Source organism: Callithrix jacchus, chromosome 22 (assembly GCF_049354715.1).
Source record: "Callithrix jacchus isolate 240 chromosome 22, calJac240_pri, whole genome shotgun sequence".
NCBI classification, from domain to species: Eukaryota; Metazoa; Chordata; class Mammalia; order Primates; family Cebidae; genus Callithrix; species Callithrix jacchus.
In genome coordinates, this window is record NC_133523.1 from 44541297 (window position 1) to 44560783 (window position 19487).

Here is a 19487-nt window from a genome sequence, read left to right on the forward strand (position 1 = left end):
ATCACTTGAACCCGGGAGGCGGAGGTTGCGGTGAGCCGAGATCACACCATTGCACTCCAGCCTGGGTGACAAGAGCAAAACTCCATCTCAGAAAACAAACGAAAAGTCATCCACTTCCTTCCAACACGTCTCCATGATAAAATGTTGTGTTTCTTTGATTCTTAAGACGAAGCCCAGGTCTGACACGTCCTTCCTCCTCCAGGCCCTCAGGATCAGGTCCGAGTTATTCTGCCTGTCACTTGGTGGCATCATCTTCCGCTGACCTAACATTTCCAGCCACGTCATTCATTTCTCCCACCTCAAACCCCAGCCTTTGCCATCCGGGACAGTTCACAGGTATCCTCACACCCCCAGGCTTTTCTACATGTTGTTCCTTCTGCGAGAATGCCATCCTCCTGAACTTCTCCATAGGGTGAACTCATATCCAGCCTTGCTTTCCAGCCCTCCCATGCTCAGCCTCACCTCAACCCTCATCTTTCCTCCCTGCACCATCACCTCAACCTCCTCCCTAGCCCCAGCCTCCAGTGCCTCCCCTCTGGTTCATCCTGCACATGGCCCCAGGGCTGCCCTGGCTCACAGGCCTTCCACGGCTCCCCGTTGCCTTCAGGAGAAGGTCCCAGCCTCTCACGCTGGCATCTGAGGTCCTTGGGGATCTGACCCCTGCCCTCCTCTCCCATCACCCTTACCCATGCATGGTGGTCTTCCTACCCTCCAACCTCCCTGCCTTTGCTGTGATAAAAGAAGTTTAGGCCAGGCACAGTGGCTCATGACTGTAATCCCACCATTTGGGAGGCCAAGACGGGCAGATCACAAGGTCAGGAGTTCGCGACCAGCCTGGCCACCATGGTGAAACCTCACCTCTACTAAATATACAAAAATTAGCCAGGTGTGGTGATGTGCACCTTAATCCCAGCTACTCAGGAGGCTGGGGCAGGAGAATCACTTCAGCCCAGGAGGTGGAGTTTGCAGCAAGCCAAAATCGTGTCACTGCACTCCAGCCTGGGCGACAGAGTTAGACGCTGTCTCGGTGAAAACAAAAAATTTAGGGGCAAGAGCCATGCTTGAAGTGTAGCAAGGTGGAGGCGTCAAGGGTGCCTTCCTGGAGGGGAGCAAAAATCAAACTGGGCTGTAAAGGAGAACTGAGAATATCTAGATTTCAGAAAGGTAGAAGTAAAATGAAAGCGAAAAGCCCCACTCATAATAAAATTCACTCTTTATTGAGCACATGGTGGGCCAGGCGCTGTTCTGTGCATGTCATGGGTGTGAAACCTTAAATCTTCCCAACAGCCACTGCCTTATGGGGACTGTATCAACCTTATCTTCATTTTACAGATGAGAAATCTACAGTAAAGGAAGGTATATCCCAAGGAGACAAAGATACTAAGAGGCATAGCTGGGATTCCAGACACATGGCGGGGCCTCTGCAGGAAGAAACCAAACGTGGAATAATCAGGAGGAAGGGATTTTCCTGTGTCCTCTTAGTGGTGGGGGTAAGACCTCGGCCCAAGTCCTCACTCATCAAGTCCTCCCCAGTGATGCAAGGATGGAGCTGGGGCAAAACCAGGGAGAATCAGGGCTCTTGTGTCGCTGTCTTTATTAAGCGTCAGGGTCAGAGCTGGGCAGGAGGGGAGGGGAAGCAAGGTCTTGGTGAGAGACATTCTGGAACCAGCCAGTGGGGTGGTAGATAGGTCAGGAGATGGATGTCACATGCCAGGGTCACTTGGCCTGAATGGTTTTTCGGATCCAATTGGTGTATCTGCAGACATTGGTGTAGACTCCTGGCTTCTCCTTTGATCCACATGGGATATTGCCCCATGACACAAGGCCTCGGAGGCGGTCTCCACATACCAGTGGACCTCCAGAATCGCCCTGCGGGAGAGAGGGAGAAAGTCAGATACAGATAGAAACCCAGAGACTGCGGGAGTGAGAGAGACAGAGACATGTAAAAAGGGACAGAGACACTCAAAGATGGAGAGAAAGACTCAGAGACAGACACATACGTGCACAGAGAAAGGTAGAGAGAGACTAAAGGAGACTCAAACACAGACACAGAGAAGAAATGCCAAGATGCCAGGAGAGGAAGAAAGAGAATAAATTTAAGAATGGAGCCAGAGGTACAGGGGCAGATGGAGAGAGGGAGAAAAGACGAAGATGACTAAGACTAAGGAGGAGGAGGAGGAGAAAGAGAGGAAGGAGGGGGAGGAGGAGAAAGAGAGGAAGGAGGGGGAGGAGGAGAAAGAGAGGAAGGAGGGGGAGGAGGAGAAAGAGGAAGGAGGGGGAGGAGGAGAAAGAGGAAGGAGGGGGAGGAGGAGAAAGAGGAAGGAGGGGGAGGAGGAGAAAGAGAAGGAGGGGGAGGAGGAGAAAGGAAGGAGGGGTAGGAGGAGAAAGAGAAGAAGGAGGGGGAGGAGGAGAAAGGAAGGAGGGGGAGGAGGAGAAAGAGAGGAAGGGGGAGGAGAAGAAAGGAAGGAGGGGGAGGAGGAGAAAGAGAGGAAGGGGGAGGAGAAGAAAGGAAGGAGGGGGAGGAGGAGAAAGAGAAGAAGGAGGGGGAGGAGGAGAAAGAGAAGAAGGAGGGGGAGGAGGAGAAAGAGAGGAAAGGGGGAGGAGGAGAAAGAAGGAGGGGAAGGAGGAGATAGAGAGGAAGGAGGGGGAAGAGGAGAAAGAGAGGAAGGAAGGGGAGGAGGAGAAGGAGGGGGAGGAGGAGAAAGAGAGGAAGGAGGGGGAGGAGGGATGTGGGGAGAGGGAAAAGAAGGAGGACAACGAGGAGAAGAGGGAGAGGGAGAGGAAGGAGGAGGAGGTGGAGGAGGAAAAGAAGATAAACAAAAGGAAGGAGGAGGCAGAGAAGAGGAGGAGAAAATAATAAAACCCAGGGGAAGCTGGGCACAGTGGCTCGCACCTGTAATCCCAGCACTTTGGGAGGCTGAGGTGGGTGGATCACCTGAGCTCAGGAGTTTGAGACCAGCCTGGTCAACATGGTGAAACCCTGTCTCTACTAAAAAAACACAAAATTAGCTGGGCATGGTGGCGGATGCCTGTAGCCCTAGCTACTTGGGAGGCTGAGGCAGGAGAATCACCTGAACCTGGGAGACAGAGGTTGCAGTGAGCTGAGATTGCGCCACTGAACACTAGTCTGGGCAACAGAGTGAGACTCCATCTCAGAAAGAAAAAAAAAAAAAAAAAAGACCCAGAGGGAGAGAGCCAGGGCAGGCCCAGGGAGAGATGTGCCTTGCACTGTTCTGTCCAGGGATGCCTCTCCACCTCCTCGTGTGCTGAGGACAGTCTTGCCTGCCTGCCCTTTCTTTGCATCCAACTTGCTATGTATCGCTTTCCCTATCTCTATCTCTATCTCTATCTCTATCTCTATCTCTATCTCTATCTCTATCTCTATCTCTATGTCTATCTCTATCTGTCTCTGTTTCTGCCTCTGTCTCCCTCTTGGTTGGTCTCTGCACATCCCTCAATGCATTAGTCATTCTGGTGTAAAGAGGAGAGACTGGATGGATGACAATGGAGAAAACCCAAGTTAAAGTATTTGGGAGGGAGTCACCTTTCCCCAGCTAGTGTCTCCCTCCTCCAGAGCCTGTTTGTTTCTGAAGGACAGTCCCCTCACACCATCTGCCTCCTTACGGCCTCTCTCTGATTCCTTTTTTTTTTTTTTTTTGAGTCTGGCTCTGTCCCCAGGCTAGACTGGAGTGGCACGATCTCAGCCTCCTGAAGCCTCCACCTCCCAGGTTCAAGCAATTCTCCTGCCTCGGCCTTCTGAGTGGCTGGGACTACAGGCATGTACCACCATGCCTGGCTAATTTTTGTATTTTTAGTAGAGACAGGGTTTTGCCATGTTGGCCAGATTAGTCCTGAATTCCTGACCCCAGGTGATCCTCCCAACTTGGCCTCCCAAAGCGATGGTGTGACAGGCATGATGAGCCCCTGCACTGGGCCTCTCTGGCTCCTGATCCTGCTGCCTCCCTCCTTGTCTCTGCTGGCTGTGGCTTTACATCTCTGCGTGTCCCTGAGTGCATCTGTGTTGAACCAAGTCTCTCTCTTTTCAGGGCTTAGGTTCTCCCTCAGCCTGTCTCCGTCTGTCTCTGTAAAGCTCTCTTGTGGCCCGTGTTTCTCTCTTCCTGTCTCGGTCATGTTTTTGTGCCTTCGTCCCGTCTCTGGTTGTGTAGCTGGCAGGTCCCGGTCACCTCACCTGGCAGGAATCCTTCCCGTACTTCTCATCCCCGGCACACAACATGTTCTGGGTGATCTGGCCGGGGTAGGCACGCTCACACTCCTCACGGGACACCAAGTGAATGTATGCGCACTGGATGGTGTCAGGGAAATCACCTGTTAGGAGAGAGATGAGCCAGGCTCAGCCCAGGCCCTGCACTCCCCTCCCCTATAAGTCCTCTGTCCCCTATTTGTCCCTCTTTTCCATTGGTTCCCCGCTTCCTGTTTGTCTTTCATTCTTACAACCCATTTCCATTGTCCCTGCCTCCTAATTGGTCCCTCTTTCTATCATTCTTCCTTCTCATTGGTTGTCTTCCTCATTAATAGTTTCTTCTCCCAGAGTCTTCATTTCCTATTGGTTTTCCTTTTCCCTTAGGCCCCTCCTCCACTTTTCTCTCTTCCACTGGTCCCGCCTTCTTCAGTCGTTTCAGTTTTGACCTCTTCTTCTATTAGTCCCTCCTCTACTGTACCCCTCCTGCTCATTAGTCCATTCTTCATTGGACACTTCTTGCCTATTGATTCCTCTTGATTGGTCACTCTGTGACCATTGGTCTTTTCCTAACTGGCCGTTGCCCATTGGTTCTTCCTTTCTATTGGTTATTCTTCCAATGATTTGCCTCCATCATTGGTCCTTTTCTAACTGTCCCTCATGGGTTGTCCCTTTCTATTGGCCCTTCATCCAATGGTCTACCTTCCTCATTGGTCCTTTTTCTAAGTGGCCCTGCCCTCCCTCATCGCTCTCTCTTCCTATTGGTTTGCCTCCCTCTTTGGTTTTTCCTAACTGGCCTCACCATCCCCCATTGGCTCTCCCTTCCTATTAGACCTTCATCCAATGGTCCACCTCCCTCATTGGTCCTTTTCTAACTTGCCCCATCCTCCCCCACTGGTTCTCCCTTCCCATTGACCTTTCATTCAATGGTTCACCTTTCTTATTGGCCCTTCACCCACAGGCCCACTTTTCATGGCTCCTGCTGATCTATTGGACCTGTTTTTTCCTCTAGTGACTCCTCTGGACCATTGACCCTTTCCCTTCAGTCCCTCTTTCATCAACTCTATGCATTCACTGTCTTCATTCACATCCTTCAGTTGGCTCTTGAACTTTATTGGTTTCTCTTCTTCTATGAGTTCCTTCTCCATTATTCCTTCCTGCTCTTCAGTGCATCCTGAGCAGTCTCCCTTGACTGTTGACCTTCCTGATGAGTCTCCCCACTGACCTTCCCTCTTCATTGAAATCTCTCCCATGCTAGTCACCCATTGGTCTACATTTTCCATTGGCTGTTCACTCATTGGCCCAGCTCCCAAATTCACCCTCCCTCCCCCTTGACCTTTCTCCCATGGAAACCCTGTCCCATTGGTCATCACCATTAGCCATCTTCCCCTGGCCCCTCACCAATTGTCCCACCCTCCATCCTTTGGCCCACCTTCCCCAGTAGGCAGTAGCCTGTTCCCTACCAGCCTTCCACTACTGACCATCTGCTGTCTTGCCCCAGCCCAGGATGTGGCAGCTGGTGTAGTTGGCTGAGCAGTCCCTCTCCAGGGGAAGGGGCCGGATGAGTTCAGAGAGCTTGGCCGGGTGTGCCAGGCGCAGCAGCATGATGTCCTGGTCATGGGTGGAGGCATCGTAGCCAGGGTGGATCACAGCCCGGACCACAGAGCTCTGCTCCTGTGAACTCTCCCTTTGCTGAAGATTATGCTTCCCCAGGAAGACCTGAAGATTCCTGGGAAGGAAGAGGGCTGGGTCTCACTTGAAGCCCTTGGACTAAAGATGGGGCTTCAGAAAGGGCTGGGAAGTCATGAACCAGCTGGCCTGCTCCTCCCACAGTCTTCCCCTCCTGAGTAAATGGCAATTCCATCTTTTCAGAATAATCTTGGGGGCTATTCTTCACTCTGTTTAGTTCATGCCCTATATCAAACCTGTCCAGAAATCCTTTTCCCTCTGAAGTATATCCAGAATCTGACCATATCTTACCATTTCCATGGCTGCCATCTTGGTTTGAGCTGCCTTTTCACTTCTTACCTGGACTAGAGCAGTGTCCTCCTCACTGGGCTCCCCGCTCTGTCTCAGGCCCTGCGCCCCACAGTCCATCCTTCGCAAAGCAACCAGAGATATCTTAACAACGTAAGTTGGTCTTGTGCCTCCTCTGCTCAGCCTTGCCTATGACTCCCATCTCACTCAGAATCAAAGCCAAAGCCACTGTCCGATCATCTCTCAGACATCTCCTCCCCATCTCCCCTTCTCTCCCTCTGCTCCAGACAAACACTGGCTTCCCTGTCTTTCCTTGAACACCAAAGTGGTCGTCCCACCCCAGGGCCTTTGCACTGCTGTTCCCTCTGCCAGCAAGTCTGTCTTCCAAGTATCTACATAGTTCACTCCCTCACTTCCTTTAAATGTCACCTCTCAGGGAAGCCTTCCTTAGTTGCCCAAATAAAAATACAAGTACGTATTCCAGTAGGTAATTCCTGTCTCCCTCCCATTTCTGTTCCACCAGAGAACCTATCACAATCATCTGACATGCTATATATTTATTGTTAAACATTTCCTCATTGTGTTGTTTCTCCTTTTTGCATAGCAGGGCTGTCCACTAAATGTCACGATGGCATAATCTCTATCTGCACTGTCCAGACGTGGCTGGGGGAGCCACAAGCTGCAGGTGGCTGCTGAGTACTTGAAATGTGGCTTGTGGAGTTTTCATTTCATTAATTTCCATATAATTTGCTATATGTGGCTGATGGCCACCTTATCAGACAGTGCAGCTCTGGGAGGTCAAGATGGGGATTTTTGTTCTATTCAGATATAGTATCTCCAGTTCCTTGACCAGCACCTGGCACATGATCGGCATTCGATACATATTCATGAAACAAACAGTCGACATCTCCCATGGCTCCCCATTGTCCTAAGAATAAAGCCTGGGCTCCTCACTTTTCACTGGAGTCCCTGTGTGATCTGGCTGTAGTCACTTTCCAGCGTTATCTCCCAGCACCTTCTGGCCTCCGGTGAACAGGGAAACTCTTTTCTGAGAATACTCAAGATGGTTCTCAACTCAGGGATGCTATTCCTGCCTTTCCTCTGCCCTGAACACTTTTTCCCCATCTTCATGCTTCCGCTTGGATTTTGTCTCATCAGAAAGTCCTTCCTTACCCTCCTCCATCTAAAGTAGGTACCCCTATTCTTTTCCTTCGTAATTTGTAATTATATGGGGTTTTGTAGGGTTTGCTTTTTATTTTTTATTTTTTTGAGACACAGTCTAGCTCTGTTGTCCAGGCTGGGCCTGCAGCAGCACTCTAGATCACTGCTCACTGCAGCTTAGAACTTCTGGACTCAAGTGATTCACCTTCCTCGGCTTCCCAAAGTGCTGGGATTACAGGTGTGAGCCAACGTGCCCAGCACAATTTGCTGCCTTTTTTTTTTTTTTTTTTGACGCAGTCTCTCACTTTGTCACTTGGGCTAGAGTGCAGTGGTGTGATCTTGGCTTACTGCAACCTCTGCCTCCCAGGTTCAAGCGATTCTCCTGCCTTAGTCTCCCAAGTGGCTGGGACTACAGGCATGTGCCACCTCACCCAGCTAATGTATTTTCAGTAGAGATGGGGTTTCGCCATGTTAGCCAGGCTGGTCTCAAACTCCTGACTTCAAGTGATCCTCCCACCTCGGCCTCCCAAAGTGCTGAGATTACAGGTATGAGCCACCATGCCCAGCCCCCACTTTGCTTCCTCTGCACCTTTCTGTCCTTGTGCTCCCAAGGGCAGTGGTGCGGTGTGAGTCTCATCCATTGCTGAATCTCCACTGCCCAACTCGAATCTGGTACTTAGCAGATACTCTGAGTCAATGTGCATCAAAGGAATGAATGATGGTGGTGGGGGGCATCTCGAGTCTCTGGGGAGACCACCCCAGGGACTGTCACTTGCTATTTCTCTGCACCTCAGTTTCATTTGCCAGAGTCCCGTGTCGTGGGGATTCTGGGAAAGGTGTATAAATGGTTTCACTCAACACCTGATCCGTAGTTAGCATGAAACACAATGGCAGCTGTTGTGAATCTAACTAGTGAGGCTCAGTGCCCGGGGTTTTCCTGCCGGGCCCTCCAGCTCCTCCATCTGTGCCCGCTTTTCGGATGATCTCATCTAATCCCATGGCTTTGAATACTCCCTGTTTGCTAACGATGCCTTTATTTTTGCCTCTAGCCCTGACCTCTCCTCTGAGCTCCAGAGGCCTCCCCAGTCTCCCTGCTGGGACATCTCCCAGGCATCTAAAACTCACCGTGGTTAAAGCAAAATGTCAGATGCTCCCATCCCCACACCCAGCCTGTTTCTCTTTCCTTCTCCCCCAGCTCAGAGAAAGACGTGGCAAAACACCCAGTTGTTCAGGACAAATACCCAGAAGCCCTGCTTCTTCTCTCTCCCTCCTGTTTCTCGTTGCCAAATTCTGGCTCTGTCTCAAAATCCAGCATCTCAAGGTATTCAACTTCCCTCCATCCCCACTGCCACCGCCTGGGTTCAAGCCACCCTCTTACGTGGTCAGACGAAAGCAACAGCCCCCGCATGGGTCTCCCTCCCTCTCCTCTTGCCTAGGCTACTTTTCACATAGTAGCCAGGGTGCTTGTAAAAATGTAAGTCAGACCAGGCATGGTGGCTCTTGCCTATTATCCCAGCACTTCGGGAGGCTGAGGCAGGTAGATCACCTGAGGTCAGGAGTTCGAGATCAGCCCTGGCCAACATGGTGAAACCCCGGTCTCCACTAAAAATGAAAAATTAGCCAGGCATGGTGGTGCACACCTATAATCCCAGCTACTTGGGGTGCTGAGGCGGGAGGAACACTGGAACCCAGGAGGCGAAGGTTGCAGTGAGTCGAGATCGTGCCACTGCACTCCAGCCTGGGTGACAGAGTGAGGCTCTCTCTCAACAAACAAACTATGACAAAACTGCCCAGTGGCCCTGCTGTGCTCACAATTAAATCCAAATGCCTGTCACGCCCTGCAGGTGCCCAAATGATTCAATTTCCCCATTAGAAGGTAAGTTCATGAAACAGCAATTTTGCTTGTTTTTTTTCCCCCCACCAACTGCTGTACCCCCAGGTCCTGGCACACATGAAGTGCTCAATTAAACACTGGGCTGAATGCACCTGGCTATCAGATGGCCACACGCTGGGATGAGGGGGGATGCCTGTGTCACCTCCTGCCTGACATCTACAAGACACCTTGGGGTCTGGTTGCATCTGCTGTTCATTCACAGCGTAGACTCACGGTTTTTTGCAGTGGGCTGCTGTGAGGACCCACAGTGGATGGATAAGGACGCCACCGCAGAGCAAGTGGCCCGAGGTGTAGAGGGCGGCTTGGTAGGGGTGACGCGTCTTTTCACAGGGTCCACCATGCACCAGCTTATTCTGCTCCTCTGCCGAGGCTGAGGGAGAGAGGCTCTGAGTCAGCGAGGTTGGGAGAAACCAGGTGACCCCCTCAAGGTGAACGCCCATCAAGATCGCTCAGGTGCAGTGGCTTATGCCTGTCGTCCCAGCTGAGGCAGGAGGATTGCTTGAGCCCAGGAGTTTGAGACTAGCCTGGGTAACACAGCGAGACCTCATCTCCACTAAAAATCAAAATAATAGGCCGGGTATGGTGGCATATGCCTGTAGTCCCAGCTACTTGGGAGGCTGAGGCAGGAGGATCCCTTGAGACCCAGGAGTTCGAGTCTGCAGTGAACTGTGGGTCACACCACTGCACTTCAGCCTGGGCGATAGGGGAGACCCGGTCTCAGAAAAGAAAGCAAAAAAAAAAGCTTCTCTGTATTCCCACCCCAAAACTTCGCATTCCCATCACAAACCCAGGCTCTAACTTTTCAACCTACCTTCTATCTCTTCTTGGTCTCAAGCCCCATCCATAAAGCCAGTCCACCCCTGAACCCTCATATCTTCACCCCTCCCACCACCTTCCCCATCTGTATTCCCCACCCTTAGCCTAATCCCCAACGTCTTCCTCATTTCAGACCCCCCACCCCAACCCTGTGTGTATCCCCATCAACAAACCCAATCCCATCTGCAAGCCTCCCCGTTTCCAGTGTCCTTTCCCCACCTGCAGCCACCAGGCTCAGCACCACCAGCAGCTTCTTCATGGCCGCTCCTGAGAGGGGAAGCCACACGCTTCATTAGTCACTGCCTCAACCCTGCCCCACATCCCTCTGCCTGCTCCCTCCCCATCCTCTCCTTCCTGCCAGGCCTGCTACCCTCTCTGGCCTTGACCTCTGTCCTCCCCGTCTAGCCTCCTGATTCCTTCTTTCCCAACCCACGTCTTTCATCAGAGGGACCCACACGAACACTGCCAAAGAGAATCCGAAACTATGTCCCTGGGTCCCAGTCACCCAGTGACTCACGGTGAGATTCTGATTAAATCTTTCTACTTTCTTGAGCTCTCCTTTGCCTTCCTGCGGAAAGGAGAGGGTTACCCTAGGGGGCCCTAGCGTTCTTCCTGTCTTTGGGAGCTTTCCTCTGCACCTGGCTCTGTGCTCCCGGTCACCGCCCCGCCCACCCCTGCAGGTTCTGTGATGCCCGTGATCTTACCTGCTGCAGGCCACTGGGCCCCTGGGCCTCCGGAGGTTCTTGAGTTGGAGAAGGGACAGCTTCAAGACAAGGAGGCAGAAAGAGTCAGAAATGCGGGGATCCGTGGGGAGAGAAGACACTCAGAGGCAGTGACAGAGCCAAGCAGAGGACGCAGGGGCTGCAGCGCCCAGGGCTGCAGGGACTGCCAGACTCACACCCCCGGCTCTCGGGCTTCCTTGAAGGAGGCTGCTTCTGTCCCCAGATGCTTCTGGGACTTCCTTTTAAACACCCCCATCTCCCCAGGTCCCTGAGCCAGGAGACTGGTTCCACCCTTTTCCTCCTTACCCAGGCCTCCCACACACATTCCTCCTGCCCCCACGCTGTGCTCCTGCTGACCCCTGACCAGGCCTCCAGGGAGGGGAGCTCTGGTCCCTGAGTGCAATGAGGGCCTGGACTCCTGGGTCTGATGGAGGAGGGGCTGAGGGGCTGGGGGACTAGACTCCTGGGTCTGAGGGAGGAGGGGCTGGGACCTTAACTCCTGGGTCTGAGGGAGGAAGCGCTGGGCCCTGAATCTGAGGCAGAGGCAGTTCTAGTCTGCTCAGTCCTTAGACCTCCAGGTTTTGGATAATGAAAGTGTCTGAAGACTGAAATTCCAGCCTCTGGGGCAAGCAGACAGTGCCCCAGGCCTTCCTGCACCCCCAGCACTCTCCGTGCCACCAAGGGACCTGCAGGTCCTCACTCCAGGTTCCAGAGCCCTCGGGTACTGGGAACCAGCCCGTCCAGGTTCAGTAGGGTTGGGGTGACTCACACACCTGCCCGTAAGTCCCTCTGTGTGCTGCCTGCTGACCTCCGTGTCCCCAGGAGAGAGCGAGCCAGCCAGCCAGGGAGACAGCATGTGACACCACACTGCCCCCGCCCCTGCCCCAGGCTGGGGAGCAGGCCCAGGCGCTGTGGGGAAAGGGCCCAGGAACAATCAGGCTTTGTCTGCCCCTAGCACCCCAGTGCCATGCTCCCAGCAGCTCCGTGCCTCAACCTCTCTTCCGGCAGGCGGGTGGCTACATCAATGCCTTCCCTTTGTCCCTGTCTGACAGTCCTCCTTTGCAGCCTCTGACTGCCCACCTGGCCCCGACTGGAGATTTCGGCACTCCTCATCCTTCTGGTCCTTCTCCAAGTCTGCCTGCCTCTGAGGCCTCTTGCTCCATCTGTCTCCCGGGCCACAGAGGGGAGGGGGCTTCTCTCTCTCTACCTTTTTCTCCACTTTGTTTTGTCCTGTCTTTCTCTTTTTTTTCTCTCTCTCCCGCTCCTTCCTTCCCTCCCTCCCTTCCTTCCTCTCTCTGTCTCTCTTTCTTTCTTCAATGGAGTCTCACTCTTTCACCCAGGCTGCATGCAATAGTGGTACAATCTCGGTTTACTGCAACCTCTGCCTCCTGGGTTCAAGAGATTGTCCTGCCTCAGCCTCCTGAGTAGCTGGGACTACAGACGCCCACCACCACGCCCAGCTAATGTTTGTATTTTTAGTAGAGACAGGGTTTCACCGTGTTGGCCAGGCTGGTCTCGAACTCATGACATCAGGTGATCCACCCTGACCCCCTCGGCCTCCCAAAGTGCTGGACTACAGGCGTGAGCCGCTGTGCCCAGCCTCTCTCTCCCTTTCTTTCCCCTTGATCCTCTGACTCTCTGTGCTTGTCTTTTCCAGCGTCTCTCTGAAGATTTCCCTGGGGAGAAGCACTGCATTTACCCAGAAGGGAGTCGGGTTCCCCAGGAGCTCTCCGGGATCCATTCCCCAGCGATGGGGAAGACAGCAGGATGCAGGAGGACTTGGGGCCTTATTGATGAGATGCGGACACACAGCGAGAGGTGTGGGGTTAAGTGGGAATCAGAGGGCACTTTTGAGAGTGACACAGGGCTGTGATGAGAAGGTGGTGTGGGGCAGCAGCTGAGGGATCCGGGAAGACTCGGGAGGTGCCTTTGAATTTGGGCCTAGAAAGCTGAGCCAGGTGTAGGTCAGGCGGAGAGGCCGTGAACATGCCTGGCCTGTGTGCGCATGGAAAGCGGTAGGCAGTGGTTGGGTGATTGGTACGGGCTGGAGGGCAGGGGTGTGTGTGTGGTGGAGTGGAGCGAAAGGAGGAGGGAAGTCACTGGGTAATCAGGGCGATGACAGGAATGAAGTTTGGCTCGGCACCTGCTTGGCCTGGGCACTGCAGGTAGCATACAGATAGTTATTTTTTCTTTTGAGTCTAGGTCTTTTTCTGTTGCCCAGGCTGGAGTGCAGTGGCACCATCATTGCTCATGGCAGCCTCAACCCTCCTGAGCTTAAGTGACCCTCCCACCTCAGTCTCCTTAGAAGCTGGGACCACAGGCATGAGCCACTGCTCCCGGCCAACCCTTTTCTTTCTCTTGCATTAAATCTAATTGTCACCTTACATTGCCCAGCCCCCATCACAGCAGGGATGAAGACTGCTTTGGTATTCAGTATCCTCTCTGGGTGCTCCTTCACACTTGGTCCACCCTGACCTCAGCATCTTCTTCTCAGGACCTACCATCCTCACAGACACCAAGTCTGACGTCGCACAGCCTGGTGACCAGGCCCTATACCTCTGCCTCCTCTCTCTGGGGGATCCCTTCCTCTCTGTCCCCACAACCCCAACCTCGGCTCAGAGCTACGCCTCTCCCACCTGGACCACGCCTCCATGGAGGGAAGCACTGGTCCCTGAGTGCAATGAGGGCCTGAACTCCTGGGTCTGAGGGAGGAGGGGCTGGGGGCCTGGACTCCTGGGTCTGAAGGAGAGGGGCTAAGGACCTAGACTCCTGGGTCTGAGAGGCCCTCCTCTGTATCCTTTGCCTGACCCCAGACAGGCCTTTCTATGCCTGGTTTTGACCTGGCCTCTCCTCTCACAACCTTGTCCACATCTCCCTTGGGACCAAGTCCCAGCCCCATAGCCTGGTGTTTGAGAAGCACCGCGAATGAAATGCGATGCCAAGCACACATGCGAATTTCTGTTTCCAGTCACCACAGAGTTTTTTAAGTAAAAAGATTTAAGCGTCCCTACCACAGAAAATAAGGGTGTGAAGTAATGCATATGTTACTTATCTTGATTTACCCGTTCCACGATGTATACATACACATATCAAACATGATGTTATACACCAGAAACAGATACAATTTTTACTTGTCAATTAAAAGATAAACTTAAGGTCAGGCGTGGTGGCTCATGTCTGTAATCTTAGCACTTGGGGAGGCTGAGGCGGGTAGATCGCTTGAGTCCAGGACTTCACAACCAGCCTCTGCAACATAATGAGGGCCCATCTCTGCAAAAAAAAAAAAAAAAAAAAAAAAAAATTAGCTGACGTGGTGGTGCACACCTGTAGTCTCAGCTACTCAGGAGACTGAGGTGGGGGAATTGCCTGGGAGGTCCCTGCTGCAGTGAGCTGTGATTGTGCCACTGCACCCCAGCCAGGGCAACAAAGCAAGACCCCTGACTCAGTAATAATAATAAATGCATTTGAAGTATTTGGATGCGAGATTGAAATAATTAACTAAGACAAAAGTATGCTAAATTGCAGGGTCTTTATTGCCGGCGACCACGGAGGACTCACGTCTCTCCAACCCATGGCCCCGAACTCGGGGATCAGGGTATTTAAGCTGAAAAACCACATAGTGGATGCAGGGCAAGCAACTTTACAGTAACTACTGATAAGCAAAGGCCAGGCAGTTACTGATAAGAAAAAGGCAATCAGTGTACGTTCTTTAGAGCAAGCTAGCAGTTTTGTTTACAGAAGCCAAGGTCAGCAGTTATTGCAAGGAGAATGGGACAGTACAACTTATTTTTGGAAAAAACAGCTTTGTCTTATAAAATGACGTTGCTCAGGCTCTAACTCTAGGCCCACTATAGCACACATTCAAAGGAAAAAAAATACAAAGAAACAGGAGCACCTAATTCTAATAGTTCATTGAATTCAATATGTTCAAAATATTATCATACAAAATAAAAATAAAATTAGTAAAAGAATTATTTGCCTTCTTACTTTTTGGCACCCTGCATGTTTGGAATCTGTTGGGATCTGTTGTGTCATATATATTTACAGATGTCTCAGTTGGAGCTCATTTTAAGCCACCAAGAGCCCTAGACATGGCTGGACAAGGTGGCTCACGCCTGTAATCTAAGCACTTTGGGAGGCAGAGGCAGAAAGATCTCTTGAGCCCAGGAGTTCAAGACCAGCCTAGGTAATATAGTGAGACCCTATCTCTAAAAAGAAAAAAAAAATTACCTAAGTGTGATGGCACACATCTGTGGTTTCAGCTATGCTGGAAGCTGAGGTGGGAGAGTTGCTTGAGCCTGGAGGCTCAGGCTGCAGAAAGCCATAATCACGCCACTGCACTCTAGTGTGACAGAGCCAGAGCCTGTCAAAAATTTTTTAGAAAGAGCCCTGAGTGGTGAGTGGCCCCCACACTGCATGGCACAGCTATGCCTACTTCTCCATGTGGCTCCCAATTTCTAGGTCACATCAAACTTCCCTACCCATGCCATGCCCTCTGGCCTCTGGCCCTTCACTCAATGCTATCCCCCCTTTTTTTGAGATGGAGCCTCTCTCTGTTGCCCAGGCTGGAGTGCAGTGGCACAATCTCCACTCACTGCAACCTCTGTTTCCTGAGTTCAAGCAAGTCTCCTGCAGTAGCTGGGATTAAAGGTTCATGCCACCAGGCCTGGCTAATTTTTGTATTTTTAGTAAAGATGGGGTTTCCCCATGTTGGCCAGGCTGGTCTTGAACTCCTGACCTCAGGGGATCCGGCCGCCTCAGCCTTCCAAAGTGCTAGGATTACAAGCATGAGCCACCACACCCGGCCTATTCTTTCTTCTTAGCACGTTTTCCCCACCGTTTCCTGTCAATAACCTGTCCTTCAAGTCTTTGCCTGAACATCACCTCCTCCAGGAAACCTTCCCTGAACACCACCCAGCCTCCACCTGCTGCAGTTGGATTACTCATTCTCTCACGTAAGTTCCCACAGCTGGTGTCTCGGTCAATCTACCCTGGACTGGGGCCACCTGGATTGACATTCATTGTCTCTTCCACTGGATGGCGAGCTCCTTGAGGGCAGGTACAGGGTTGATTCATTCCTGTGTCCCAAGCACCCACATAGGACCTGGCCGGGAAGAAGGCTTAGGAAACACGACCAGATGACTAAATGACTTCCTCACACCCACTCCCATTTTACAGATAAGAAAACCGAGGCTCCAAGTGGAAGTTCATTGCTCAACATCAAACACTCAGGAAATGATGGAGCCTGAATGGGAGCTCAACTTCCAACATGGCAGCAGATGTGGCCCATCCCTTGCTGACCTCACTGGGTCTGTCTTATGACAATATGAGGTGAGTGAACTTGAGAGGAATTGTTGAGAGCTGGGTGGGGAAAGAAGGGAGGTGTTAGGCTGTGGGGAGTGGAGGACTTTGAAAAGAAAGAAATTCCTGACTCTACCCCTTCTCTGGTGACCTTTGTGGTGTGCCATCTCCGCATTCCTTGAATGCCCATTTACTGGATATTTTGCTCCAGATTGACCTGCTGGGCAAAAATCTTCAATAAATATATCCTTTTTCTGGGTGCAGTGGCTCACACCTATGATCCCAGCACTTTGGAAGGCTGAAGTGGGAGGATTATTTGGAAGGCTTGGGAGTTAGAGGCCAGCCTGGACAACATAGTGAGACCATGTCTCTACTAAAAATAAAAAATAAAAAAAATCAGCCAGGCATGGTCCCAGCTACTCAAACGGCTGAGATAAGAGGATTGCTTGAGCCCAGGAGATAGAGGCTGCAGTGAGCTATGATCATGCCACTGCTCTCCAGCCTAGGCAACAGAGCCAGGCCATATATATATATTATATTATATGATTTGTAAGGATATAAATCATACAATATAAGGATATAAGGAGAGATATATAATATATATATACAGTGGAAGCATATATTATGCATATATATGGAATATTATATATTCCTTATAATTTATATATTCCTTAAAAATGATATATATGTAATCCTTATAAAATAGAATATATGTTTGAGCACTTGCTGTGTATTAACATATTGAAGCTCTGTGATAATCCTGGAAGGTAGGTGCTCTTCCTCCCATTTCAAGGACGAAGGAACAGGGATGGGGAAAGATTGAACTTAAAGGCAAATAGCTGGTAGGAGCTAGAACTAGGGTTTGAACCCAAGAAGCCAGGATCCAGAGCTCATCCCTTGACTATCACACTCTCCTGCCTACCCAAAGGGAAGTGAATTACTTAAAAAAAGTCAGCATTAGTACCACCTCAGTCACTGCAAACCAGTCTACCTGCACCTTGGATATAGGACAGCAGAGGGCCAGGGCCAGGGGTCTCCAGGCTGATTTAGTGCAAATGCAATGTTTTGCTACTTTTAAAATTCTCGATTGAGTGTTGGAGTGGCTGGCAGAAGAGAAACGAAATGTTGATAAAACTTCAGGGGGATGGGTGGTCAAAAATTTTTGACATTCTTTAAACTTGACAGGCCCAGAAACAGAAGGGGCTGGGCACCTGGACTCCTGGGTCTAAGGGAGGAGGAACCAGGGATCTGGACTCCTGGGTCTGAGGGAGGAGGGGCTGGGGGGATCTGGACTCCTGGGTCTGAGGGAGGAGGGGCTGGGATGGTCTGGACTTTTGGATCTGAGGGAGGAGGGGCTCGGGGGTCAGGACTCCTGGGTCTGAGGGAGGAGGGGCTGGGGGCCTGGACTCCTGGGTCTGAGTGGCTGGGAGTGGTCTGGACACCTGGGTCTGTAGGAGGAGGGGCTGGGGGCCTGGACTCCTGGGTCTAAGGGAGGAGGGGCTGGGAGTCTGGACTCCTGGGTCTGAGGGAGGAGGGGCTGGGGGTCAGGACTCCTGGGTCTGAGGGAGGAGGGACTGGGGGCCTGGACTCCTGGGTCTGAGTGGCTGGGAGTTGTCTGGACACCTGGGTCTCTAGGAGGAGGGGCTGGGGGCCTGGACTCCTGGGTCTGAGGGAGGAGGGGCTGGGAGTCTGGACTCCTGGGTCTGAGGGAGGAGGGACTGGGGACCTGGACTCCTGGGTCTGAGGGAGGAGGGGATGGGGGTCTGGACTCCTGGGTCTGAGGGAGGAGGGGCTTGGGGGTCTGGACTCCTGGGTCTGAGGGAGGAGGGGCTGGGGCCTGGACTCCTGGGTCTGAGGGAGGAGGGGCTGGGGGCCTGGACTCCTCTGTTTTGTGTGTTAACCTCCTATATGCGGAGAATCAGAATTAGTGGCTGCAGAATTTCTGCAATGCGACAGGGCTGGGTGGCTGGGTTGGGAGAGACTCAGAGGGAGGTAAGATAAGGAGAGGAAGGATCTGGAGGATGTTGGTGGGGAGGGAATTCTGGGAGAGAAACAGGAAGAACAGGTAGGAGGGGCGCGTCCTAGGCTAGAGTGGCTCCTCGGTCAGGGTCAGCAGGAGCCACTCTAGCCCAGGACGCGCCCCTCCTACCTGTAGCCCAGATCATCTGACCACACAGAGGATGATTGACGTTAGGTGGCTGGGGGTGTGGCCAGGCTCTGAGTCACGGAGGACTCCTCAGTCATCCTACCCCCTTCCCAAGGTACTTGGGGAGCAGGAACCACCATTTTCCTCTGGCACTGGTTGCTCACTTCTGGAGACCCTATGGGACCCCGGTGTCCTGTCTGCTGCCACCCCAGTCCCCTCCGTAAACCTCCTGCCTCCCTCCTCCCTTGTCACTCGTGAGATGATCAGAAACACTTTCAGTATTGTCTGGCGTGGTGGCTCATGCCTGTAATCCCGGCACTTTGGGAGGCCAGGGTGGGGAGATGGCTTGAGCTACTGTGTGTGTGATGGAGCAGCCGTGTGTCTGGAGTTTCTGTCCCTGCCTGGAGGGATAGAGGGTGCAGGCGTGGCTATCTCTCTGGGAGGTGGGTGCTAGGTGACTGACTTGCACTGTGCCTTGCTAGGCTCCTGAACTCCTGGGTCTGAGGGAGATAATTTTGTCACCATGTCAACATGCCTGTGTGCAGAAGAGTACGTGGCAGTCTGAACATCTGAGCACACACGGCATCTCTGTGTGGCACTGAGACACTGTGGATGAGGTGTGCGATCCTGCAAGGCTGCCCAGGAGCATGTGTACCTGGGGACAGAGCTGCACTGTTAGCTGCACCTGAGGAGGCAATGCGTGCCTGTCTGCAGAACTTGCAGAACTGCATGCGTGCTTGGCTGTGACTGCAGTTGTGTGTGTGGTCCTTGGGGTGAGTTCATGAATGATGGCAGTGCCAGGCCCATCAGCAAGGGTAAGAACCAGGCCAGGCATGGTGGCTTACGCCTGTAGTCCCAGCACTTTGGGAGGCTGAGGTGGGAGGATCACCTGAGGTTGGGAGTTTGAGGCCAGTCTGACCAACATGGAGAAACTCCATCTCCACTAGATACAAAATTAGCCAGGCATGGTGGTGGGCGCCTGTAATCCCAGCTATGCAGGAGGCTGAGGCAGGAGAATTGCTTGAACCCGGGAGGCAGAGGTTTTAGTGAGTCGAGATTGCACCATTGCACTCCAGCTTGGGCAACAAGAGCAAAACTCTGTCTCAAAAAACAAAAATAAGAAACACTTTCACACCCCTTCCAACACTGACAAAGTCGACATGTTCTCTCTCCCTCCTCCCCTCCTTCTTCCTCTCTCCATCCTTTCTTCTCTCTCCCATTATACAGGCAGGAAAAACTGAGACCTGAGAAATGGAAATATACCATGGAACA

General features: G+C 52.2%; 1 protein-coding gene and 1 long non-coding RNA gene across 19 annotated transcripts in view; one reads left to right on the top strand and one right to left on the bottom strand.

Moving 5' to 3' along the window:
• LOC144580747 (uncharacterized) overlaps positions 1–19487 on the top strand; it is a 164258-nt gene that overhangs the window by 94311 nt on the left and 50460 nt on the right. For 9 of the 18 annotated variants that reach the window (XR_013530856.1, XR_013530858.1, XR_013530865.1 and 6 more), the window contains 4 exons: positions 12426–12586; positions 14816–14954; positions 15592–15723; positions 15947–16099. This is a non-coding gene — a long non-coding RNA (uncharacterized LOC144580747). Of the gene's footprint in view, positions 1–8531; positions 8658–12425; positions 12587–14815; positions 14955–15591; positions 15724–15946; positions 16100–19487 lie in introns of all 18 variants that reach the window. The other 9 variants (XR_013530857.1, XR_013530860.1, XR_013530864.1 and 6 more) reach the window with 6 other exon arrangements.
• Positions 1196–11613, bottom strand: KLK6 (kallikrein related peptidase 6). Its single transcript, XM_008988471.5, has 7 exons — positions 11542–11613; positions 10751–10809; positions 10266–10313; positions 9444–9600; positions 5680–5927; positions 4190–4326; positions 1196–1869 (listed from the first exon to the last, which is right to left on the bottom strand). The coding sequence occupies exons 3-7, from the start codon at positions 10303–10305 to the stop codon at positions 1717–1719; spliced, it is 735 nt and encodes a 244-aa protein (XP_008986719.3). The 5' UTR covers positions 10306–10313; positions 10751–10809; positions 11542–11613; the 3' UTR covers positions 1196–1716.